At 46.6% G+C, this 25,092-nt stretch overlaps 2 protein-coding genes across 8 annotated transcripts in view; one reads left to right on the top strand and one right to left on the bottom strand.

The window, feature by feature from the left end:
• Positions 1 to 18,104, bottom strand: part of ZMAT5 (zinc finger matrin-type 5) — a 33,038-nt gene extending 14,934 nt beyond the window's left edge. For 2 of the 7 annotated variants that reach the window (XM_053587483.1, XM_053587484.1), the window contains exons 1-2: positions 12,611 to 12,739; positions 2,022 to 2,175 (exon numbers count right to left, since the gene is read on the bottom strand). In XM_053587483.1, coding sequence (XP_053443458.1) covers positions 2,022 to 2,175; positions 12,611 to 12,640 — 184 coding nt within the window. In that variant the 5' untranslated portion in view covers positions 12,641 to 12,739. Of the gene's footprint in view, positions 1 to 2,021; positions 2,176 to 12,610; positions 12,749 to 17,060; positions 17,629 to 18,018 lie in introns of those variants that run through there. The other 5 variants (XM_053587481.1, XM_053587479.1, XM_053587482.1 and 2 more) reach the window with 5 other exon arrangements.
• A 329-nt stretch (positions 18,105 to 18,433) lies between these two features.
• LOC128583327 (cytochrome b-c1 complex subunit 9) lies at positions 18,434 to 21,782 on the top strand. The gene is made up of 2 exons (XM_053587486.1): positions 18,434 to 18,623; positions 21,512 to 21,782. Exons 1-2 carry the CDS (start codon positions 18,474 to 18,476, stop codon positions 21,554 to 21,556), a joined length of 195 nt encoding a protein of 64 aa, XP_053443461.1. The 5' UTR covers positions 18,434 to 18,473; the 3' UTR covers positions 21,557 to 21,782.
• The last annotated feature ends 3,310 nt before the right edge of the window (positions 21,783 to 25,092 follow it).

The following is a 25,092-nucleotide window of genomic DNA, read 5'->3' as shown; positions in this document are numbered from 1 at the left end:
ACCTTTGAATGTTCAGAGGCAGTCTGGGAGCCAAGGACATGCTGAATGAATTAGCCCATGAAACAAAGGTCTGAGGCAATCCTTTTGAGGATCCTCGGGCACTGTTTCTACTTAGTAAACCCTTACTGTGCCAAATACTTCCCATGAGATTACTGAGCCTGACATGTCCCTTGCAAGTGCATATTGTGGTCACGGCTATTTTATACATGACAAAATGAGGGCCACACTGTTAGTGAATTGACACCTTAGGAATGACACCTAGGCAGCCTGGCTCCAGGGCCCATGCTTGTTCTGACCATAGCTGATGGACTGTTAGCCCTTCTGAGGGCTAAAGGACTTGGCCTAGGCACAAAGCTAGGAGCAGAGCAGGAGTGAGTAGAGCCTGGGCTGGAGTACAAGGTGCCTCCTCGAAGTCTGGGTGGTCTCTCAGGGTGAGAGGGAGTCCTAAGGCAGCCTCTTGAGAAGTAGAAAGAGCTCATTTTCCAGTGTGGCCTCAGCAGCTCCTTTCCAGAGCTATTCTAAGGATTGAATGTGGTTGGGATATGAGCAGACACAGGACACTAAGGACCCAGGAGCCTAGTGGCTCTACTATTTCACCTTTTCTGTAAGTAAGGCCTGCATTCTGGGACCTAGCCATTCCCAGCTGAGAGTCTGGGACTACAAGCAAGTACCAAGGTGACCTTGGCCTAGCTCAATGCCTGATCATGGCCACTGCAGGATTTGGGCAGCCGCAAGCCTTTGTCTAACACAAGGGTCAGAGGCCTCCAAGGCCCTTGGAGATCCCCTGCCTCTGAATTATGCCTTTGTTCCCACTCCCAGCCCCAGCCATGCCCGGTCTGGCCATTGTCTCTCACCCGAGCCTCTGAGCCTCAGTTTCCTCATCCTGAACCAGGGAGACTCTAGAAAGGCTTTAAAAATACCTCACCTGATCCCTACCCTAAGTAAAACCGTCTCTGAGGGTGGGGTCAGAGGATCAGTGGTTTTTTTATTTAAAGATCTCCAGAGGATCTTAAACCCTAGCCAACGTTGTCTGGCTCAGGGAGTTGCCAAGAGAAGCAAATGACAAACCATGGAAAGGGTGTGGCATGCAGCAGGCACTCAGTAAATGCTCATTCCCTTCTCATGAATTCTTTCTCAACCAGAGAACTCTCTCCCTGTCCCCTTCTCCTCTCTTCTTGGCTACTGGAACTTGGTTCCTTCCTTCTAGGCTCTCAGCCCTGTCTCAGAATCCTGCTCCCCAACCTGTGGAGCACTGGCCCCAACCAGGCTAGTTCCAGACCCTCCTGGTCTACCCTCACCTCACTGCCAAGTTCCCATCCTTTCAACTCTATGCCTGCCCGGCCATGGTCTGGAACTCCCTGGCTGTTCCTCAATGTGCATATCTAGTGAAGCCATGTTGTAGCACAAATCCCCGCTATGGGCCCCTCCTGGGGCAGCAGAGTTAGTGCTGTCATACACAGGTCTGGCCATATCAGCTGCTGCCTAAAGCCCTTCAAAAGCTGCCCTCTGCCCCTGGGACAACCCCACCCCCACCCCCCCCACTTTACCATGGCTTCTTCAGGCCTGAAGCAGCTCCGCTTAAGAGCCAGCTTCAGTCCTACCATTCTCCCCTTGCTAGCTCTGTCCAGCTCTCTCCTCCACCCTGAAAGCTCCGGGTACTTTGCTTGCAGCTGCCTGCTTCTCTGCACACCCTCTTCCCAGATGGTGTGGCTGGCTTCTCCCCATATTTCAGCTATTGGCTCAGACCTCCAAGAAGCCTTCTACCTGCTTCAAGTATCGTGAGAGCCTTGGCAAGAGAGCCTGAGAGCCTGAGAGCCTCTGGTGCCAAGGTCACCAGAGAAAGATGCTTATATTCCAGCCTGCTCTTCTGAGGATCTCAATGGCCCAGGTCTCCCTCTCTTTTGATGCTCAAAGAGCCCAGACCCAGACTGTCACTGACCCACAATGTTCTCTGTCTGGCAATAAGAAAGATCAAAGATCAGAGCTCCATAAGCCTGTCCACCAAGCCAGAGGACACCCACCTCGGAACATGTCGTACCAGACCTTCTTGGCCTTGAGGTGCTGCAGTCCATTCAGGTGCTTCTTTCGGTTGTGGAGGTTGTCCTGGAAGGAGCGGTCACAGTAGTCACAGAAGTATCGCTTCCCCATGGCCACTACACTAGGTACTGCTGCCACCTGGGAAGTCATAGAACGTTTGGTCCAACCACTGGAAAAATACCACACACCAAAACCCTGGACACCCCCGTCCTACCCCAAGTACTCGCTGAGGGCCAGGCATGAGCCAAGGTTCCACATCCATGTTCCCTGCCCCATGAAGAATGTCTGAACTAAAAGGCATCATTCCAGAGGAATCTTTTAACAATTCTGATGCCCAATTGCCAACCTAGAGTGGATAAAGCAGAACCTCAGTAAGTGAGGCCCAAGCACTGGTATATTTTAAATCTCAACAAGTAATTCTAACATGTAGCTAAGCTAGAGAACTACCACCTCATACCATCTGGCCAGCCTCTCTGTCTCTCCTACCACACCTCTGACCCCTGACCTCTGATCTCCCTATTCTCTCCATGCCAGCCACACCAGCCTCCTCTGGGCATGTGTACCTGCTGTCCCCTCGACCTGAGTGCTCTCCTCACACTTGCTCAGGTCGAGGGGACAGCAGGTACACACGCCTGCTGTCCCCTTCAATCTATATTCAACACCTTCAATCTATATTCAAAAATACTGCTCTTCAGTCATTTATTGTGACTTTATTTAAAATAGCAGAACATACCACTTAGCTTCTTTTATTCCTTGCTTTATTTTTCCTCATAGCACTATCACCCAGAGTCATAAGTTATTTGTTATTATATTTTTTGCTTTTTTTTAAAATTGAAATCATTATTTACTAATTTATGTGAAACCCATAATGATGTCTTTATAAGTGAAAATATAAATCTCTTTATGTTCTTTTGATTAAATCAGAATTTTTTTCAACATAAATTATTTTATGAGCTTATTCTACATGTACATATACTCCAGATATGAAGTAAAGTAGAACCTCTATAAGTTGACCACCCAAGGGACTGTAATAAACTGGTCAACATATGAAAATGGCTTACTGTGCTGATACATACATGTGGTGCATATCTAGTCTATGAAAATAGGTCAACTTAAGCAGGTAGTCAGTGTAGGGAGGTGATCAACTATGGAAGTTGTGTTTGGTTTTTTTTTATTAAATCATAGCTGTGTACATTAATGCGATCATGGGCACCATACACTGGTTTTATAGACCATTTGACATATTTTCATCACACCTTTTTTTTTTTTGCAGTTTTTGGCTGGGGTCGGGTTTGAACCCATCACCTCCAGTATATGGGGCCGGCGCCCTCCTCCTTTGAGCCATAGGCGCCGCCCTATATTTTTATTGTCTTTCTCTCCTGATAAGATAAATCCATGAGGACAGGTATATTTTTGTTTTATTTATTGCCAGAGCCCCAGTACCTAAAACGGTACATGATATAGGAAGACAACAGTTATGATTTAATAAAGAATTAAAAAAGAGAGAGAGAGAAAGAAAAGGCTCGGCACCTGTAGCTCAGTGGTTAGGGAGCCAGCCACATACACCAGGGCTGGTGGGTTCAAACCCGGCCTGGGCCTGCTAAATAACAATGACAACAACAAAAAATAAACGGCTGAGTGTTCTGGTGGGCACCTGTAGTCCCAGCTACATGGGAAGCTAAGGCAAGAGAATCACTTGAGCCCAAGAGTTAGAGGTTACTGTGAGCTGTGACACTATGGCACTCTACTGAGGGCAACATAGACAGATCCTGTCTCAAGAAAAAAAAAGAAAAATGGGGACATTCCAGAGAACATACAATGGTAAAGAGAATGGCCTCCAGTGTCAAAAATCCTAGGTTAGAATTCCAGCTGTACCACTTGTTAGCTCTGTGAATTTGGGTAAATTACTTAATCTCTCTGTCTCAGTTTCCTTATCTGTAACAATGGGAATAATAACAATACCTGCTTTATAGGATTATTGTAACACTGAAATGAGATAATGTATGTGAAATGCTTAAAAGAGTAGGTGGATTATAGCGTATTTAGTAACAGTTCCTTCTTCTGCCAAAGGATAAAAAAAAAAACAAAGAAAGACAAATATTTGTTGAATAAATGAATCAATTCCAATTTTCCCTTTGAGGCAACAGAGGTGCAGGGAGAGGAAGTGATCTGCCCAAGGTCACACAGCTGATAAGCAGAAGGCAAACTTAGACCCCCCTAAACTCATACCATGGATGTGTTCTCCCACAACCAGTTCAAGGCTTAGAGAAGCCAGAGGGCTCAGGCAGTTCACAGCATCCCAAGGAGATTACTAAATTCTCAGGTGGCACATCCCTAGCCAGTCACAGAGGGAAATGAGAACATTTCAGGGTCTTAAGACGCCTCAGCCATGGTGACCACAGCCATCACTCCTGACTCAGGAGATCTGCAGCCCAAGGTAGGCAGCAATTCAGTGACTCTCATGGCTGGCCCTGAGGTCCCCTAGTTTGGCATCACAAGACCAGAGGAAACACAGATCCTCTCTGAGCCATCAAGTGGGGTTCTGCAAAGGCTAAGCTCAGACAAGCCCCTCACCCTATGCTCTGACCCCTCACTTCACAGCAGGTTCCTGAGGCCCAGAGGAGGAAGGGAAATAACTTTCCCAAGGTCACAAGGTACCTACCCAGGCTAGAAGTAAAAGCCCCAACCTTTAGGACCTGATCAACAAAGCAGACAGGCAGGGGAATGCACCTCAGGAGGAAGAGACTGGGGAGAGATATGGAGCTGAGCAAGCCTCCTGAACAGTCCCTGCAGCCAAGCAGGTTGATGGAGAAAGCTGCTCTTGCAGCAGACAGGGACAGCAGCCATTAACTCAGGGGCTGTAATGGGATCGGGAATGGTCATTCAAAATGAAAACATATAAAACCTCTCTTCTCCCATTACTGCTGAGAAACTGCATCCCAGACATGCAGACTTGATATATTAAATTTGGCAGCTCTAATACACCCCGTCTTGCCAATGAACTTATAGGAATTGGATTGAAATTGTAAGAGATAAATGTTTAACGGCTGATTGCTTAAACCAAGCCATTCATGAAGCTTGAAGCTCCAAGGAGCTGCTGGCTCTGGGGAAGGGAGGGGCAGAGGAGGCTGTCTCCTGGGGAGACAGAAACGGTACAGTGGCTCTGCTGCAGACTCAGCTGGACAAACACACATAGGCATCGAGCAGCCAAGCAGCCAGCTATGTGACCTTGGGCAAGTCACTTCCCCCCCTCTAGGCCTCTACTTTCACTGTGGGAATGGAAGGTGGCGGGGCCTAATGGCCACTGATTAATTGGGGAGTGGTGCATAGAAGTCTGCTAATGCAGATGGTAAAAGCAACAATAATAATGTCTGGCACTTAGCAAGTGCTCAACAAATACATAGCACAGGCTATTATTAGAGCTAGTGGCTTACTGAGCACCTACTATGTGACTGTACCAGGCTAAAAACTTTCTGTGCATCACAGGACAACCTGTGGGGTAGGGCCTCATAAGCCTTTCCAGATAAGGGCACTGAAGTTCTAAGAAGTGAAGTGATTTACTCAAGGTCATGTGCTAAAAAGCAGCTGAGCTGGGCTTAGAATCCAGGCAGCAAGGCTCTAGAGCCCACTGAAGGAAAGTCTCCTTCCAACAAATCACAGGGATGACAGCTTTCTATCATCACTCATATACCCTGGGGACCATGCTAGCCTCTTTGAGCCCCAAGAAATGCATACACGTATTATAATCACACCTCCCAATGGGAAGCTGAGGCTCAGAGAGGTGCTGTGAGGTACTCCAGCTCACACACACAGGAAGGGCAGAGCAGGTCTCAAGTTGCATGGGCCTCAGGTCTGCTGGGAAAGCTTGTGTGCACACCGCTGTGCTAATTGTCCCAAACACCAGCCCACCAGGAAATCTGACCAAATGCCCCTCTGCTGCCTGCCTAGCCACACTCTGAGCCAAATGACGAGCCTCTTGGTGAGCTCTATGTGTATGTATGTGTTTTCTCCTTTTTCACAAATGCCAGAAGTTCCATTCATGTCCTCCCCTTGTCAACCTACAACCACCTGCCCATGACCTCCGCTGCCCATCCCTCTTGGGGGCTTGGCTATCTTGGATGGACCAACAGGACCCCAAATTCTAGTCCCAGAACTGCCAGGTGATCCTGTGAATTAGTCCCTTGCCCTCTCTGGGCTCCAGTTTCCTCTACATGTGAAGTGGCGGGACCAGGTGATCGCTAAGGGCCTCTCCAGTTCTGATATCTGATGATCAGATGAGAGACGCCTGTGAGAGTTACCCGTGACAATGCCTTCCACCCACCTGTCACAGACACATACTCAGGCTCTGCCAGGAGAACAGCAGGCAGCCTAGTCCCTCACTGCACACAGAAGGAGTGGGCCCCTCTCTGAACATTTTGCCCTGTGATTCAGATCCCATTTCCAAGAGGAGGAGGACACTCAACCTGGGGACAGCATGAGCACCAGACCTGCAATCACCTCGTTTATGTGCCTAGGGAGGCTGTGTGGAGAAAGAGTTAAAAGCTGGGTTTAAATCCAGGTGCTACTGGTTTCTAACTTTGTGATATGGGGCCATAGTTTCCTGCTGTGAAATGGGATAATAACAGTGCCCACTTCAGAGGTTGCTGTGAGAATCAGATCACTCACACTCACTTAGCACAGAGCCTGGCCCATAGGAGGCCCTCAAGATACTGTTATTACCATTTTTACTGTCCTCTGAAAAATAGAGTCTCGGACAAGGAACAGAATGCCAATGCCAAGGTGACCTCTGGGGTCAGCTGGTCCATATTACAGATGAGGAAAGTGAGGCCAGGAGAGGGGAAGTAAGTTGCCCAAAGTTCACAGCACAGAGGCAGAGGTGGGCATGGCTCTGTAGTGGAGCTCTGCAGAGCCCCCACTGTCGGGATGATGTCAGGGGCACATACATCCTGCCTACCTCACAGGTCTGTCTCCACAGGCATGTGCCTAAGCCTCCACTACTGGGCTTCAGTAAGGTGACCTTGCCCATGTGTGAACTTCTAATGCTCCCAACTCAGCTGCCTCCTGCTCTGGTGCCTTTGTGCCCATTAGGACAAGGTATAGCCTAGAATCCTCTGACAGATGCAAAACACATAACTTGGCAAACTAAGAATGCTGGCTAGATTTCAGTTCCAATTCACCCTCAGCCAGGTGTCCTTGCACAAGGCACAACTTGCATCACCACAATTGGCAGCCCTGAGTCAGGGGCGCCACAGTCAAGGGAAGGGGCGGGAGAGGTAGAGTGTCTCTAGACAGTGCCCAGACACCACCATGGGTGCTGACTAAGCTGGCCCTCTCTGCTGTGACTCATCCTCTAAGGTGGCGTGCTCAGCAGCGTGAATGAGGCCCTGTTCAGAACACAAAACTACCCAGCCCCATTCCCCTCTAAGAAACACAGGCAGCACCACCCACTCACTCCCAGGGACCAGATTCATGGCTGCAATGGCATCTGCTGGCTCCTCAGAGCTTTGCCAGGTCAGAGTGCTTGCTCCTGGTGGCCAAGGGGCAGCGGGCAGGGCTAGTGGGGTCACACAGGTCTGAATTGGAATTCCAGTTCTGCCACTTAGAAGCTGGTTGACCTCTAGCCAGGTATTTCATCTCCCTGAGCCTATGCTTCATTATAAAACAAGGATTTAGCGAGGATTTGTCAAGATTGTAGCACATTAAGGTGTTTAGTGTACAGTTAGCACTCAAAAAATGAAGGCTGTTACTGTGGTTACTATCATCACCTTACTATCATCACCCAGGTCAGTGCTTCTCAACTTCCGGGTCACGACCCCTTTGGGGGTTGAATGACCCTTTCACAGGGATTGCTTAAGACCATCCTGCATATCAGATATTTATATTACAAGTCATAACAGTAGCAAAATTACAGTTATGAAGTAGCAACGAGAATAATTTTGTGGTTGGGGGTCACCACAACATGAGGAACTATATTAAAGGGGTGTGGCATTAGGAAGGTTGAGAACCACTGACCTAGGTGGTCCACTCCCTCACTCTCTTAGTGAACACAATTTAAAGCTACAGTCAAGGTCAATGCCATAGGCACATCTGCCTTTGCTTGTAACGTGCGCTGTTCCTTACTAGAATACAGGTCCAGAAGGGCAGAAAATTCTGTCTGTCTGACCCCCAACTGCTATGCCCTGGCACCTGGGACAGGGCTTGGCATACTTCTGTGCCCACAGCTGTGTGAGGATGAATGAGTAGGGCCCTGGCCTGACAGCTGCTTGGATCCCAGTGCAACCCCATTCCAAGACATTTGCACTTCACCTGCTGCCTGGCGGCACCTGACTTTAGTCCTTTGGGCTCAAGACACTGTGGGATGAAGAGGGAAGTAATAAGAGTTGGGTGGGGGTGAGGGGTGAGAGCTTCAGATTGGACTCCCGTGTGCTGGGTGCTTAGCTTTCATTCCCTTATTTAATCCTCCTGGAGACCCTCTGAGTAGGTATCAAGGTGCCCATTTTACAGAAGAGGAAACAGGCTTGGAAATGTTGACTCCAAATTTGCTCATAGCCAAGGCTGGGAAAGACACTAACAATAATCATAACAAGGGCGGTGCCTGTGGCTCAGTGAGTAGAGCGCCAGCCCCATATGCCGAGGGTGGCGGGTTCAAACCCAGCCCCAGCCAAACTGCAACCAAAAAATAGCCGGGCGTTGTGGCGGGCGCCTGTAGTCCCAGCTGCTCGGGAGGCTGAGGCAAGAGAATCGCGTAAGCCCAAGAGTTAAGAGGTTGCTGTGAGCCGTGTGACGCCACGGCACTCTACCCGAGGGTGGTACAGTGAGACTCTGTCTCTACAAAAAAAAAAAAAAAAACAATAATCATAACAATTATTGTTAGTATCAGTGACCATAATAACACTTAACACCATAGCAATAATGTATCATCATCCTAAATGTTGCAGGTGGGCCAGGGTGCTAGGAACCATCACATGTTTTCTTGTGGGGTCTTCACCATGACCTTGTAAAGCCAGGAGTCTAAGGCTCCACAGCCAAGGCACAGCTGAGCTGCCATTCACTTAAGCTGACCCAGAGCCATTCTCTCTCCAGCCCACTGCCCACCATGAGGCTATTGCGGGCAGATACTTGCACTTCATCAATATTCTTGCTTCTGGATCGGTGCCCATAGCACAGTGGTTACGGTGCCAGCTACATACACCCAGGCTGGCGGGTTCAAACCCAGCCCGGGCTAGCTAAACAACGATGACAACTGCAACAACAACAACAACAAAATAGCTGGGTACTGTGGCAGGTGCCTGTAGTCCCAACTACTTGGGAGTCTGAGGCAAGAGAATCGCTTAAGCCCAAGAGTTTGAGGTTGCTATGAGCTGTGATGCCAGAGCACTCTACCAAGGGTGACAGTGAGACTCTGTCTCAAAAAAAAAAAAAAATTCTTGCTCCTTTCATGTGCATACCTCAGGTACAGAGCTGGCTTTGGCACCAGGCTAAAACAAGCCAATAGCCCGGCATTTGGCCAAGGGCTAGGATGCACACTGTAATTACCCTGGACTTGTGCTCACCACAGGCTGCACTCAACGCTCACCTGTCACTTCTTCTAATTATGGCACCACCAGACCCAGGTAAACAGCAAACCATTGCCAGAGAACAGCTTTATTGCATGCCCACTAGGAGCCTGGCAATGTCCCAGTGCCACATATGCCTGCCAGCGGAGTAGATGGCATCAGAACTGCCTTGTAAGGGGCCTGCAGATTGTCCACTCAGGACCCAGCTCCAACAGAAGCACCAAAGAGGTCCAGATGTCTCCCATTTGTCAGGGGTATCCTTCAGATGCCCCAGTGCTTTGTGGCAGCTCCACACCGTCTCATGCAGACATCATTCATGTGTTTGCCTCCTGTCCCATTTTGGGGAGAGGCACATCATCTCCTTCCCAGCAGTCCAAGGCAGTGGGGGCTTTACCCACAGCGATTTCTAACTGGGCAGGTCTGAGATGGGGCCAGGGTCTAAGGAGGTCTGGATTCAGAGTCCGCAGAGGAATGCTAATCTAAGCAAATGAGAGGCAGAAGAACAGAGAGGACCAGAGCTTGCCCAAAGCCATACAGACAGCTCAAGTCAATCCTCTGACATTTTTTCCTTAACTACAATACTCTAATCATCAGTCCAGGTCTGAATCCTCCCCCTGCCACTCTCAGGCTGTGTTAACTTCCAGCAAACCTCTGAGCTTCCTCTGGACAATGAGGGTAATAACACTAAGATTCCTCCAAGGGTGAGATCATGCATGCTAGGTGCCTAGCACAGTGCCTGGAATGCCAAGGGTGCTCCACAAACATTTGAGGATGTGGCAGCCAGCGATCCTACCTCCTGAGTTTTGCACCTTGTATAATTCTCTCACAAGCTGTGTCAGGGCTGGTCTGTGTGACCAACAGAATACAGCAGAGGTGATAGTATGTCATTTCCAAGATCAAGCTGTAAAAGACACTGCAGTTTCCATCTTGGTGTCTCTCTCTGACCACTTGGCCTGAGGGAAGCCAGACACTGTGCTATGAGCAGCCCTATGATGAGTCCCATACAGCCAGCAACTGAGACCCCTTGCTACTAGCCACATGAGCAAGCTTAGAAGCAAACCCTCCAGCACCAGTTAAGTCTTTAGATGACTGCACCCTCCTGAGAGACTCTAAGCCAGAACCAACCAGCTAAGCCACTCCCAAATTCCTGACCCTCCGAAACAACATGAGAAAATAACGAGATAATAAAAGTGTTGAGGTAATTTGTTAGGCAGCAATAAATAACTAATACAGGGGAATACATGAATAAAAAGATAAAATCACTTCACCAGTCTGTACTAATTGCCCCACATCCTACATATTCCTGACTCAAGTCAGAAGAGGTCCTTCCTTTCACATGGCACAACCCTAAGGCTCCACAGCTGGTTCCCTTTCCAAACATATGCCAAGCACTTCCTCTCTGTTAGACTGGAGTTCATGTCTCACGACACAGAGACCCTGTACTCACAAGAAGGCACCCTGAGTATATGCTGAGGGCAGCCAATAGACATGCACCCCACCCCAGTATCAGTACTAAGTATCAAATTTTGGGCCAAAGGCACCAAAGAGGGGCACATGCATCCAATAGAGAATTCCTCCAAGGAGAGGATCAGAGATAACCACAAAGATCTAGAGACCACATGGTAACTGCAATGTAGCTTATCCAAAAACTGAGATCTCCATGTCCAACAATAAGCAAGGGTGACAGTTATCAAACTGCTCACTACACACCAGGCATGCTGCTCAGAGTCCTATGTGGGGTAGGAGATCAATGACATGATGCACAAAGCCTGTGAGGTTGGTTGTATTGTAATCCTCTTCTAAGCCCCCTGAAAAATCTGTGGACAGACAGCCCTCAGTTGGCCAGGAGCAAGAGGAGGGTGTGAGCCACACCAGTTCAATAGTCAAAAAACAAATCAAAGGATACTCTTCTGTCACTTCAATTAGATGATCACTCTAGATCAGTGGTTTTCAACCTTCCTAATGCTGTGGCCCTTTAATACGGTTCCTGTGAGTCTCGAACCACTGCTGTAGATTGCTAAATGAAAAAAACGGCTCATGGCTCGGCGCCTGTAGCTCAGCGGTTAGGGCGCCAGCCACATACACCAGAGCTGGTGGGTTTGAATCCAGCTCAGACCTGCCAAACAAAGACAACTACAGTCAAAAATAGCTGGGCATTGTGGTGGGCACCTGTAGTCCCAGCTACTTGGGAGGCTGAGGCAAAAGAATCAATCACTTAAGCCCAAGAGTTTGAGGTTGCTGTGAGCTGTGATGCCACAGCACTCTACCCAGACTCTGTCTCAAAAAAAAATAAGAAAAAATGGCTCATTATCACAACACAATGTACAACACACCAGTTTTTCGAGGTGAAAGAGTTCTCCTCTCTGAACACACACAATAATTAGAGCAGACATAAATATTTACTGCAGTCATGTGTGATAATAGGATTAGGTGCAGTTTTCTTTTTTTCATTTTGTGTTTTTCTATTTTTCTGAGTTTCTGCATTTATCATGTATTATTTTTAAACTTTTCTCCAAAAAAAAAAAAAAGTCCCTTCAAAAGAGTGGGAAACTTTTCAGGCAGGAATGAATCCTATTTCTTCTCCCTCAGGAGCTGCCATGGAGGGTTGTAGGGACCAAGTTCTCCTGGAAGGGTTGGTGGTTCAAAGGGAGAGAACAGACATTTCTTCCAGTCCCTAACTAAAGACTGACAAGGCAAACCCTGATTCCAATCAGCCATGGCTTAGCACATCCCAACGCCCAGTGAAGGTCGGCTGAGTTCCAGGGATTGAGGGCTGGAGATACAGTTTCTCATCAGATAGTTACTGGTCTATCAGGAGGCCAGTTTCCAAATAGGAAAGGTAAAAATAGTCTGAATAAGTCTCCTGAACCAGATACTTAGACTCAGAACTGCCTCTGGCTCCCTCTTTCTTCTCTCCCCAGTCTAGTCTCCAAATACCATCTGACCCTCTGTCTCTATCATTGCTGCCCAAGCCAGATCACAACCCCTCACATCTGGATGCCAGTTCACCAGCTCACCTTTTCACTTTGCCACATCCTAGGCAGCATCAGGATTAACCCTCTTTAAGTCACCCTTGCTCAAACTTGTCCATGGCTTCCAATGGAAAGGTTTCCATGGGAACCTTATTAAAAATGAAATTTTGGGCTTGATGCCTGTAGCTCAGCAGCTAGAGCACCAGCCACATACACTGGAGCTGGTGGGTTCGAATCCAGCCTAGGCCTGCCAAACAACGACAACTACAGCAAAAAAAAAAAAAAAAATAGTGGGGCATTGTGGCAGGCGCCTGTATTCCCAGTTACTTGGGAGGCTGAGGCAAGAGAATGGCTTAGCCCAAGAGTTTGAGGTTGCTGTGAGCTGTGATGCCACAGCACTCTACCCAGGGCAGCAGCTTGAGACTCTGTCTCAGAAAAAAAAAAAAAAAATGAAGTCTTGGCTCGCGCCTGTATCTCAGGGGCTAAGGCGCTGGCTGGCTACATATACCAAGGCTGGCAGCTTGGAACCTAGTCTGGGCCTGCCAAACAACAATGACAACTACAACAAAAAAATAGCCAGGCGTTGTGGCAGGCACCTGTAGTCCCAGCTACCTGGGAGGCTGAGGCAAGAGAATTGCTTAAACCCAAGAGTCTGAGGTTGCTGGGAACCGTGATACCACCGCACTCTACCAAGGGTGACAAAGTGAGTCTCTGTCTCAAAAAAAAAAAAAAAATTGAAGTTTCACAAAAACAAAAATAACAACAAAAGATAAAAGAGTAACAAAAAAAAAAAGAAAAGAAAAGGAAAAAGTAAGAAAAGAAAGAAGTTTCCTGGGTCAGATAACCAGAAATCCTGACTTAATAGATCTGGAAGGGAACTCAGAAATCTTCATTTTAAACAATGATACTAATATCCCCTAGTAAGTACCCACTAAGAAACCAAATCCTGGAGAAATGAACTTCCTCCTGAATTCCAAAGGCAGCCTCTGCTGGGGATAGTCACTCCAGGTAGACATAACTCCCTGGATTCATGTTTCAGTCAGAAATCAACCCAATCATAAATAACCCCAGCTTGCTGAAATAGTAACCCCAGGGCGGCGCCTGTGGCTCAGTGAGTAGGGCGCAGGCCCCATATGCCGAGGGTGGCGGGTTCAAACCCAGCCCCAGCCAAACTGCAATAAAAAAATAGCCGGGCATTGTGGCGGGCGCCTGTAGTCCCAGCTGCTTGGGAGGCTGAGGCAAGAGAATTGCGTAAGCCCAAGAGTTAGTGGTTGCTGTGAGCTGTGACACCAACCACAGCACTCTACCCGAGGGCAGTACAGTAAGACTCTGTCTCTACAAAAAAAAAAGAAATAGTAACCCCAACTTGATGTTAAGCACAGTTCATTAGAGTGGAAAAAACTATTTCTTACTAAGTGTCTTGCCACACTCCATGAAGTTTAGAATTGAAAACAGAGATGAAAAGCAAATCAAACTCACTGTATTAATGCTCCTGTCCTATGTTTAATAATCATCAGTGTATACTTGTTATTTAAAAGCATCTGTAACATTAGAAGAATTTGTTATTGTGAGTAACTGTCAGTTAAGCATTGTGATTCCAATTTAAAATATAAATTAAAATATATAGTTAGGCTGGGTGCAGTGGCTCACACTTGTAATCCCAGCACTTTGGGAGGCCAAGATGGGAGGATCACTTGAGGCTAGGAGTTCAAGACCAGCCTGGCCAACACAGTGAGACCCTGTCTCTATAAAAAATAAAAAAAATTAACTGGGCATGGTGGTGTATCCCTATAGTTCTAACTATTTGGGAAGCTGAAGCAGGAAGATCACTTAAGCCTAGGAGTTGGAGTTTGCAGTAAACTATGATTGGGCCACTGCACTCCAGTCTGGACAACAGAGACTCTGACTCTAAAAATAAATAAACAAATAAATAAATAGAATATATAGTTAGTAATTGACAAAATATGTGTCAGCAATTGATATTAGAGTTGTCATTTTAGGTTGAGAGGTTAGCAATGGCTAGAAATATGGACAGCATAGGGTGATGCCTGTAGCCCAAGGAGTAGGGTGCTGGCCCCATATACTGGAGGTGGCGGATTCAAACCTGGCCACAACCAAAAACTGAAAAAAAAAAAATATATATATGGACAGCATATTATAATCACCTGGGGTACCGTGAAAGTTATGGAGTATCTCTCATACTTGTTTTTGCTTTTTCCAGTCCTCCAGACTGAGAGCCACTGACATAAAAACAATTGTTTATAAAAACTTGAACTTATACTCTTGAATTTATAAACTTGAATTTATACTCTTGTTTTAGTTGGGGGCGGTGGCTCACACCTGTAATCCTAGCACTCTGGGAAGCTGAGGCAGGAGTATCGCTTGATCTTAGGAGTTCAAGACCAGCCTGAGAAAGTGTGAGACCTCACCTTTACAAAAATAGAAAAAATAGCCAGGCATCATGGCTGACACCTGTAGTTCCAGCTACTTGGGAGGCTAAGGCAGGAGGATGGCTTAAGCCCAGGAGTCTGAGGTTGCTGTGAGTTATGCTGATACCATGGCAAGCTAGCCTGAGTGACAGTGAGACTCCATCTCCATAAAATAAAAACCCTTCAAATTATGTTTGTAAGTTTAATTGATTAGATTTTCTAGCAACTGTTTAAGTATTCTGGGGAAATTATGCTTGTTAGGTTATGCATCTTAAGTATTTAAAAAGAAAATCAAATACATTAAATTTATAAATGGAGTTAAAATGTATTAGGGAATGTAATTAAACTGTAAATAGGGTTGAGTGTTTAAAAGAATTTACAATTGAGTTCAATTTGAGTTCAAACATTAATCAAGGAAAAGTTAAGGTCATTTTTCCCATTTTCCTAGATGTGTATATATATAGTAACAATTTCTATGTTGAAATTGATGGCTTGAAGAAAATTAAGTTTTAAAAGTTGTTAGTCTAAAATTACTTTTTTTTTTTGAAACAGGGTCTGGTTGTGGGCTACAGTGAGTGGTGTTATCACAGCTTACTGCAACCTCAAACTCCAGGCCTCAAGCGATCCTTCCACCTCAGCCTTCCAAAGTACTAGGATTATAGGCCTGATCCACCTTGCCCATGAGAATTGATTGAAAAGATAAAAAACAAAACAAGCCACCCCTTTAATCCCTTGTGCTCTTCTCTACTCATCCCACCTAAAATGATTCTTCCTCTCTGAACTTCCCGTCAGCCAGATTTGTTGGGAATGATTAACAAAACCTAAGCAGTTTTTCCCTGAAGTCTCACAACTTCCTGTCCTAAGAGGCTACCAAGATGCTTTGCAAGTAGTAAAAGAATAACTCATAATGCATGTAGAGCATTTCACATTCTTCCTTCTAGTCCCCTAATCAGATATTACTGTTACTCTTTACATGCGAATTAAAATATGGCCCAGACAGTGGGAGTCTGATCAAGGTCACACAGAGTCAGAGGCAGAGTTAGGCCTGGAATCCAGTCCCTCAGCTTGAATGCCATCCCTATCCTGATGACTTTTATCTCAGGCTCAGAGCTGGGCTTCTAAACTTCAGACCCACATCCTCATTTGCCTCAGGACATTATCTCCACTTGATGTGTAAGGGGTAGCTTAGACAACTAAATGAGGCTAAATCAGAATTTAGGATTATTCCTGGTTGATTTTAAGTTTTTGAGGTCAAAACTTAGATGTTCTTAATTACTTTTTCCTGCATACTCCGCATTCATCTGCTAGCTGGTTCTGTTTGTCTTGTCTCCCAGAATACATCTCAAATCTGATCACTTGGCTCGCCTGTAGCTCGGCGGTTTGGGCGCCAGGGCTGGCAGCTCACATACACCAGGGCTGGCAGCTCAAACCCTGCCTGGGCCTGCCAAACAACAATGACATCTACAACAGCAACAACAACAACAAAAAATAGCCTGGTATTGTGGCGGGAGCCGGTAGTCCCAGCTACATGGGAGGCTGAGGCAAGAGAATCACTTAAGCCCAAGAGTTGTAGGTTGCTGTGAGCTGTGACGCCACAAATCTCTACAGAGGGTGACATGGTGAGACTCTGTCTCAAAAAAAAAAAAATCTGAGGCAGCGCCTGTGTGCCGGCCCCATATACCAAGGGTGGCGGGTTCAAACCTGGCCCGGCCAAATTGCAACAAAAAAACAGCTGGGCGCTGTGGTGGCACCTATAGTCCCAGCTACTGGGGAGGCTGAGGCAAGAGAATTGCTTAAGCCCAAGAGTTTGAAGTTGCTGTGAGCTGTGTGACACCACAGCGCTTTACCGAGGGTGGTAAAGTGAGACTCTGACTTTACAAAAAAATTAAAACAAAACAAACAAACAAAAAAAAATAAAAATAACCATCCATCCTCAACTGGTCCATCACAGTCCATTCTCCAAAAAGCAATCAGAATGATGACATTAAAATGTTAATCTTGCCACATTTCTACTTAAAACTCTTCAGTGGTTTCCTAGTGCAGTTAGAAAAAATAAGCATCCTTACCAGGGGTCACAGGCCAGACCTTACTTGATGACCATAATCCACTCTATACTTCCTTCTCTCAAATATCCCAGGACTGTGGCCACCTCAAGACCTCCGGACCAACGTTGTCCAGTTTGACCAGCTAATGTTCATTCAGGTCTCTACTCAAACAAGTGTCACCCTCAGCGCAGTCATCCAACCTGTCCTCCCTTTTCCAAAGTACTACTTGTTTGTCCTACTGGACCTTCCCACTCGCCCACACACGGATTGATTGCTCCTTGAGGGCAGGGACCTGTTCACGGCGGGGTCCCCAGCGCAGTACCCAGAAGAGGCGCTTAGAAAACATTTGTTGAATGCCCCTGGTACTCCAAAGCCCTTGCTACTTCTATTCCTAAGAAGAAATGAGTAGTGTTAGGTCTCCTGTCTTCCAGATCAGGTTTCTCCGCTGCGAAGCACAAAGGTGAGAGGAAGAAGAAGGGTGGGAAGAACTGTCCTTTTCCCTGAAGCCAGTTTTTTGCCACAGGCGCCAACTCTCGGCCTGGACTTGGAGCAGGTAGAGGAGACGAGGAAGAAAGACAAGCCAGGGGGCGGCGCCTGTGGCTCAGTGAGTAGGGCGCCGGCCCCATATACCGAGGGTGGCGGGTTCAAACCCGGCCCCGGCCAAACTGCACCAAACAATAGCTGGGCGTTGTGGCGGGCGCCTGTAGTCCCAGCTACTCGGGAGGCTGAGGCAGGAGAATCGCCTAGGCCCAGGAGTTGGAGGTTGCTGTGAGCTGTGTGAGGCCACGGCACTCTACCGAGGGCGATAAAGTGAAACTCTGTCCCTACAAAAAAAAAAGAAAGACAAGCCAGGGTCCCGAGATCCCAGATCCCCTCGCTCCTCTATCCACTCCCCATCCCCAAGAAATGGCACCAGGCGCAGGAACTTAGAAGGAAGAATCCAAATCTTCTAGTGGAGGGAAAAGAGACTAAGACTCGCCTCTTGACGTCCGGCCAAAGAAGGTACCTGGCTCCGCGGGGCTGGACGGCTCTGGGCTCCTCCTCCTGCAAGCTCTGTGTCGCGCGCTACTTGCTGGGATCTGTAGTCCTTTCCTGGGTATGAGTTCCCCTTTACCCTTCCCAGAAAGCCTTAGGAATCTAAGCCGAGACAGGGCGGGCGCAGGTGGAGGAGGCGCGAGGGCTTCTGGGGGTTGTAGTTCAAAGTAGTCAAACAGCCAGAAATAACTGAGAAGAAAAATTGAGTAGTAAGTCTTATCGAATTATTTGTATGTCCTGATCTGAGTATTATGAATTTTTTTCTACTTCAGAGATCAGCCCCTCTCCATTGTTCAAAACGACGCGCGCCGAGATTCAAAGGAACTACAAATCCCGTAAAGTGTTGCGCGCGGGGGCCTCGGCGCAGGCGCGGTGGCACGCGTTCGTCAGTGAAGAAAGATGGCGGGCCAGGCATTTACTGCGAGGTTGTATTCCCTGCTGTTCCGCAGGACTTCCACCTTCGCTCTCACCATCGCCGTAGGCGCCCTATTCTTCGAGCGTGCCTTCGATCAAGGGGCGGACGCGATCTACGAGCACATCAACGAGGGGGTGAGGGTCTGGGTCGTCCCTGACCTTGGGGCCGCCCGAGCGGTGACAGTGGGAGTGGAGATGGGGCGAGACTCTGTCTTTACCAGGAAGGGGGTAAACCATGGGCATCTTTTGTCTCCAGACTGCCGTCTGTCCTGTCGACCTGATGTGACTCCTAAAATGTTAAACGAGGTTTTTGGTTTTTTATTTATTTTTTATTTTTACATATCCATGTGTTGATTAGGTTTCCATTTTTTGCCTTCACAAAATCAAAGAGGCTTAAAATTTAATAACAATAACAATGTTTAAGATAAGGACTAGAAACAAAAACCTTGTAAAGAACGAACATAAATATATTCAGAAAAGAAATCAGAGAATTGCTGCATCGAAATATTAGACAATAATGATAATAATAATGCAAAGAAAGTAACATTCACATTGTCAAATAAGAGTATGTCTATTATAGAATGCTTTGACTCTGAGATTCAGTATGGAGTCATCAGTTAACTTCTTATTTTTTTTTTTAAGTCTCAAAAAATAGACAACTAATATTTATAAATAAAAGTAAAAGATCATTTCAAAAAACAGATCTTGCCAAATCTTATAGATAATAGAAAAAGAAGAAATACTTCAAAATCATTCTACTTGATCTGGGTACACCTGATGTTAAAATTGGAGAGAATATATTATTGTAAAGGGGAAATTGCAAACATATTTCATTTATAAATGAGGATGCAATATCCCAAACAACATATTAACAAGTTGAATTAAAAATTAATGTTTAAGTAATGTACTTTGGTCAAAATTAATGTTAAATGAGGTTAATAGATCCCGCTTGCAGAGGTTTTAAGTATTGATACATACTACCCCACATACCAACCTGTCCATTTTCAAAGCAAAAGCTAAAGCCTGAAGAGAGCAAGGACTTAGTAGGGGTACATCACCAGGAAGTCAGTGGGCTTCCCAAGCAGGCAGCTTGCTATTGATGGTTAGGAATGGATACTATGAAATTAGAGATTCTTGGATAGGAATACTGGTCCTTGTCATTTAATTATTGTGGCATTAAGTTGGGCTAGTTTCTTAACTTCTGAGCTGCTTCTATGAATTGGAGGTAATAGTAGTAACCTGAGGGAACTATTGTGAGGATTATATGAGATACAGGCAAGGTCAGTGCTTGGTAAGTGATACCACTGAAAAATACCTTTAGCCTGTGGCTCAGTCGGTAAGGCCTCGGCCCCATATACCGAGGGTGGCGGGTTCAAACCCGGCCTCGGCTGAACTGCAATCAAAAAATAGCTGGGCGTTGTGCCGGGCGCCTGTAGTCCCAGCTACTCGGGAGGCTGAGGCAAGAGAATCGCTTAAGCCCAGGAGTTGGAGGTTGCTGTGAGCTGTGTGATGCCACGGCACTCTACCGAGGGCCATATAGTGAGACTCTGTCTCTACAAAAAAAAAAAAGAAAAATACCTTTAGTTAACATTCCTCAGGAGAAAATGCAAGCATAAGGACAACAGATTGTAGACTTACTGTGTATCAGGCACTGTGCTAGGTACTGTGTATGCTTTATATCATTAAATTGTGGCCATACTGGGAAGCCTTGAACACCAACTCAACTTGTCTTTGTAACTTGAGGCTTTCTGAATCTACAGCCCAGGAAGGCTCTGTCCACTAATTCTGTACTGCCTGTGGCCAAGGAAACTTCTACCCATGTGAAAGTGTTGCCACTGTCCCATCTCTTGCAAGTGGCTCCACTGGCCATTCCCATTGACCTGGAAAGTCATCTAAGTATGTTGTCATAACTCACTCATTTACCTGTGTTTTTGGGAATGAAAAATAAGGAAATACAAAAATGACTCAGTGTGAAATATTTGGGTCTGTGCATTTAAGACCTCTTGAATAACTGGGAGTGGAAAAACTGAGACATCTTCCAGGCTCTGTTCCTCAATAATTTGTCTTGGGGCAGTTCCCCCAATCTCTACTTCACTTTCCTGTAAAAGTAACAATCATCCCTTTCCACTCACACTGTGATGGAAAGCGTCAAAGTATCTTATTAATGTTAAGAATTGTGTGTCAAGCATAGCATTGCTTCCAGTTTGCAATCCACAACTGTATGGTTTTTTTGGGTTTGTTTTGGTTTTTTTTTTTTTTTTGAGACAGAGTCTCGCTGTTTTTGCCCTCAGTAGAGTGCTATGGCGTCTACTCAACAGCAACCTCAAACTCTTGGGCTTATGCCCTTCTCTTGCCTCAACTTTCTAAGTACTTGGGACTACAGGAGCCTGCCACAAGGCCCGGCTATTTTTGTGTTACAGTTGTCATTGTTGTTTTAGCTGGCCAGAGCCAGGTTCTAACCTACCAGCCTTGTTATATGTGGCTGGCGCCCTACCCACTGAGCACAGGCACTGCCTCATAACTGTATGTTTTTTGTTTTTGAGACTGAGGCTCACTTTGTAGCCCTCCTTAGAGTTCTGTGCTGTCACAGCTCACAGCAACCTCAACCTCTTGGGCTTAAGTGATTCTTTTGCCTCAGCCTTCCAAGTAGCTGGGACTACAGGCGCCCACCACAACACCCGGCTATTTTTTTATTGCAGTTGTCATTGTTGTTTTAGCTGGCCTCGGCCAGGTTTGAACCCGCCAGCCTCAGTGCATGTGGCCTGCCCTATAACCACTGTGCTATGGCGCCAAGCCCAACTGTATGTTTTGTTTGTTCGTTTCTTTTTTGCAGTTTTTGGCCGGGGTGGGGTTTAAACCCGCCACCTCCGGTATATGGGGCTGGCGCCCTACTCCTTTGAGCCACAGGCGCTGCCCCAACTGTATGTTTTTAATCAGGACATGGAGAGACCAGGGCAGTGAAAGTAGTTGTAAAATGTGAGAAGCAAAGGTCAAAGTTTGTGGCTCTTGTCTTTAAAATGCAGAAGCTGTGGAAACACATCAAGCACAAGTATGAGAACAAGGAGTAGTTCCTCAGAGGCTCCCAACCAGGCCAGAAGGACCAGGTTCACACACCAGATGTTTGCCCAGCGCGGGGGTCTCAGCTTGAAGATGATGTTCAAGTTACTTTTTCACGGACCATCTTTAGCCGTTGGCAAGAAGTGGCTTCACCTGATAAACAGACTCTTTAATTTCTGCTGTATTTGAAGTATGTTTATTAAGAGTCATCAGCAAATAAATGTAAATTGTCCTTGAGACCTACTTCTGCATTGCATACTTTGTTAACTACCTAATCTTCACTGTCAGTTATTTGAGACCACTTCAAAGCCCTATGCAAACACCTGAAGAGCAGACTGTTATTTTGAGTTTTCCATTAATTTCCAGAGAATTCTGGTTTTCAAAACAGGAGCCAGAGTTGAAGATTTCCTTCAACTTTGGCCAATACTTACATTGTTTTTTTATTCTTTTTTTTTTTTTTTAGACAGAGTCTTACTATATTGCCCTTGGTAGAGTGCTCTGTCATCACAGCTCACAGCAACCTCAAATTCTTGGGCTTAAGCAATTCTCTTGCCTCAGCCTCCCAAGTAGATTGGACTACAGGCACCCACCACAATGCCCGGCTATTTTTTGTTGCAGTTGGCGTTTAGCTGGCCCTGGCTGGGTTCGAACCTTTCAGCCTGGGTGTCTGTTGCCGGTGCCCTACCCACTGAGCTACAGCTTCACCCTGTTTTTCATTCTTAAATCACACAGAGGAAAGCTAACTATCTTGGCTATGGGGAAGCACTGTGGCTTCAGTTGGGGAAAAAACCCTGGCCAGGGGGTTTTGAGCCACTCCCCACCCCAGTGTCTAGTCTCCACTTAGCCTTAAACTTGCTGAGTATCTTTGATAAGCTGCCATACCTCTCTGGGATACAGCCTCCTGCCAAAGTTCCACTCCGATGAGTTTGGCTCATAAGGTGCTTACTTGGTATGTTTGAATCCTGACTCTAGTTCTAGCTATGTGGACCAAGAGTGAGGCGCTTGACCTTGCTGAACTTCAGTTTCTTTTTCTATAAATGGGGACAATAGAAGTATTCCTACTGCATGGGGTTTTTTGAGTATTAGAGGAGTTAGTACAGTCACAGATCCTGGCAGGTGGAGGAAACTACTGGCAGAGAGACATAGATGCTAAGGATCTGTAAAACCAAATGGTTCTGCCAGAAGGCTGGACCATTAGGAACGTTAAAAAGAGTTTGAGAAGCATAGTCTGGTCATGTATTCAACAATCATTTGGCCGCTGTGTTTGAGGCATTATGCTAGCAGGGCATTTGGTGGTAAAGAGCATGTGGGGCTTGAATTTCCATAGAGAAGACACTGTACATGCCAATCTGTATAATTATAAACTGGGCCTGGGACTCTGGGAAACAGTGCAAGGAGAGAGAATAATCAGGAGTGACAGTATGGTTGAGGAAAGCCACAGAACGTCTGAAACCTGAAGGTGATAATATTCACGACCTGGTAAGAGGCACAGTGAATAAACTAGATACACTAAAATTACAGTGAGTAAATATTGCAGGGTTTTTTGTTTTGTTTAGACTGAGTCTCACTTTGTCATTCTCAGTAGAGTGCTATGGTGTCATAGCTCACAGCAACCTCAAACTCTTGGGCTCAAGTGATTCTCTTGCCTCAACCTCCCAAGTAGCTGGAACTACAGGCTCCCACTACAATGCCTGGCTAAAGATGGGGTCTCCCTATTGCTCAGGCTGGTCTCGAATTCCTGAACTGAAGCCATCCAACTGCCTTGGCCTCCCCTAGTGCTAGGATTACAGGTGTGAACCACCGTGCCCAGCCAATATTGCAATTTTCTTTCTTTTTTTTTTTTTTGGTAGAGACAAAGTCTCACTTCATGGCCCTCGGTAGAGTGCCGTGGCCTCACATAGCTCACAGCAACCTCCAACTCCTGGGCTTAGGCGATTCTCTTGCCTCAGCCTCCCGAGTAGCTGGGACCACAGGCGCCCGCCACAACGCCTGGCTATTTTTTTGGTTGCAGTTTGGCCAGGGCCGGGTTTGAACCTGCCACCCTTGGTATATGGGGCCAGCGCCTTACCGACTGAGCCACAGGTGCCATCCTGCAATTTTCTTTCTTTCTTTCTTTTTTTTTTTTTTTTTGGTTTTTGGCTGGGGCTGGGTTTGAACCCAGCACCTCCAGCATATGGGACCGGCGCCCTACCCCTTGAGCCACAGGCGCCGCCCTCTTTCTTTTTTTTTGAGACAGAGCCTCAAGCTGTCCCCCTGGGTAGAGTGGTATGGCATCACAGCTCACAGCAAACTCCAATTCCTGGGCTCAAGCGATTCTCCTGCCTCCACCTCCCAAGTAGCTGGGACTACAGGCACCTGCCACAACACTCAGCTACATTTTTTTGGTTGCAGCCATCATTGTTTGGTGGGTCCGGGCTGGATTCGAACCCACCAGCTCAGGTGTATGTGGCTGGTGCCTTAGCTGCTTGAGCCACAGGCACTGAGCCAATATCGCAATTTTCTAAAGCAAAAGAGCAACAAACTCTGTCTTATGTTATAAAAATCTCACTCTGCCAGCTATGGGGCAATTAGATTGGAAAGCTGGTGGGAATGAGAGCAGAGATACTAAGAGGCTGATGCCAGGCTCCTGGTTAGAGCTAATGGCTGTAAGAAACTCAGGAACTCGTGGCTGGGGATTGCAGAGAAGAGGAGTAGGGAGCGCTGAGCAGGCCTAGATCAGTCCTGTTTTGTAGCTGGGGAGCTGCCTGGCCTAAGAAGTTATGTGACTTGCCCCCTGCCATCTTTTGCGTATAGCCTGACATGATTTAGCCAGATCATCCAGAATCTTCTCTGATAATGGAAGGTTCAGGTCAGGACATCATTCAGAGGTAGGAGAAACCCTAGAAATTGCACAGTTTGCCCTACCTGAGTCTTATCTTCATGAAGGTAAGGTTGAGGCCTAGAAAAATCATGACCTGCCAAAGGTAGGCTCACAGGGTCGAATCATGACCTGAACCAAAGTAGTGGCTATTCTAACACTTTATTTATTTAGACAGAATCTCACTTTGTCACACTCAGTAGAGTGCTGTGGTGTCACAGCTCACAGCAACCTTAAACTCCTTGGCTCAAGTAATTCTCTTGCCTCAGCCTTCCAAGTAGGTGGGACTGCCATGACACCTAGCTATTTCTTTTAGAGATGGGATCTCACTTTTGCTTGGGCTGCTCTCGAACTCCTCTAAGGCTCCACCCGCCTCGGCCTCCCATAGTGCTAGGATTATAGGCATGAACCACCACATCCAGCCTTATTCTAACACTTTTAAAGCATGATTTCAGCGTCATGTAGACTCTGCATTGTACAGGTTATTATAGGACATTGTAGAGGATAAATGTAGCGGTTGAAGATTGCCACTTCTGTTACATTTTCCCCAGTGATTTGAGGGCTATGTGCTGGTAATAAAGCAGGGAACAGGGCGGCGCCTGTGGCTCAGTCGGTAAGGCGCCGGCCCCATATACCGAGGGTGGCGGGTTCAAACCCGGCCCCAGCCAAACTACAACTAAAAAATAGCCA

Source organism: Nycticebus coucang, chromosome 4 (genome assembly GCF_027406575.1).
Source record: "Nycticebus coucang isolate mNycCou1 chromosome 4, mNycCou1.pri, whole genome shotgun sequence".
In the NCBI taxonomy this organism is placed as follows: Eukaryota; Metazoa; Chordata; class Mammalia; order Primates; family Lorisidae; genus Nycticebus; species Nycticebus coucang.
Note: the sequence above shows the minus strand (reverse complement) of the source record. Positions and strands in the feature narration are given on the sequence as shown.

Bases quoted from the DNA above. Each gene is read 5' to 3' on its own strand.
- LOC128583327 (XM_053587486.1), top strand. From the start codon at position 18,474: ATGGCGGGCCAGGCATTTACTGCGAGGTTGTATTCCCTGCTGTTCCGC. The intron at 18,624-21,511 runs GTGAGGGTCTGG...TTTAAAATGCAG, and splicing joins ACGAGCACATCAACGAGGGG to AAGCTGTGGAAACACATCAA.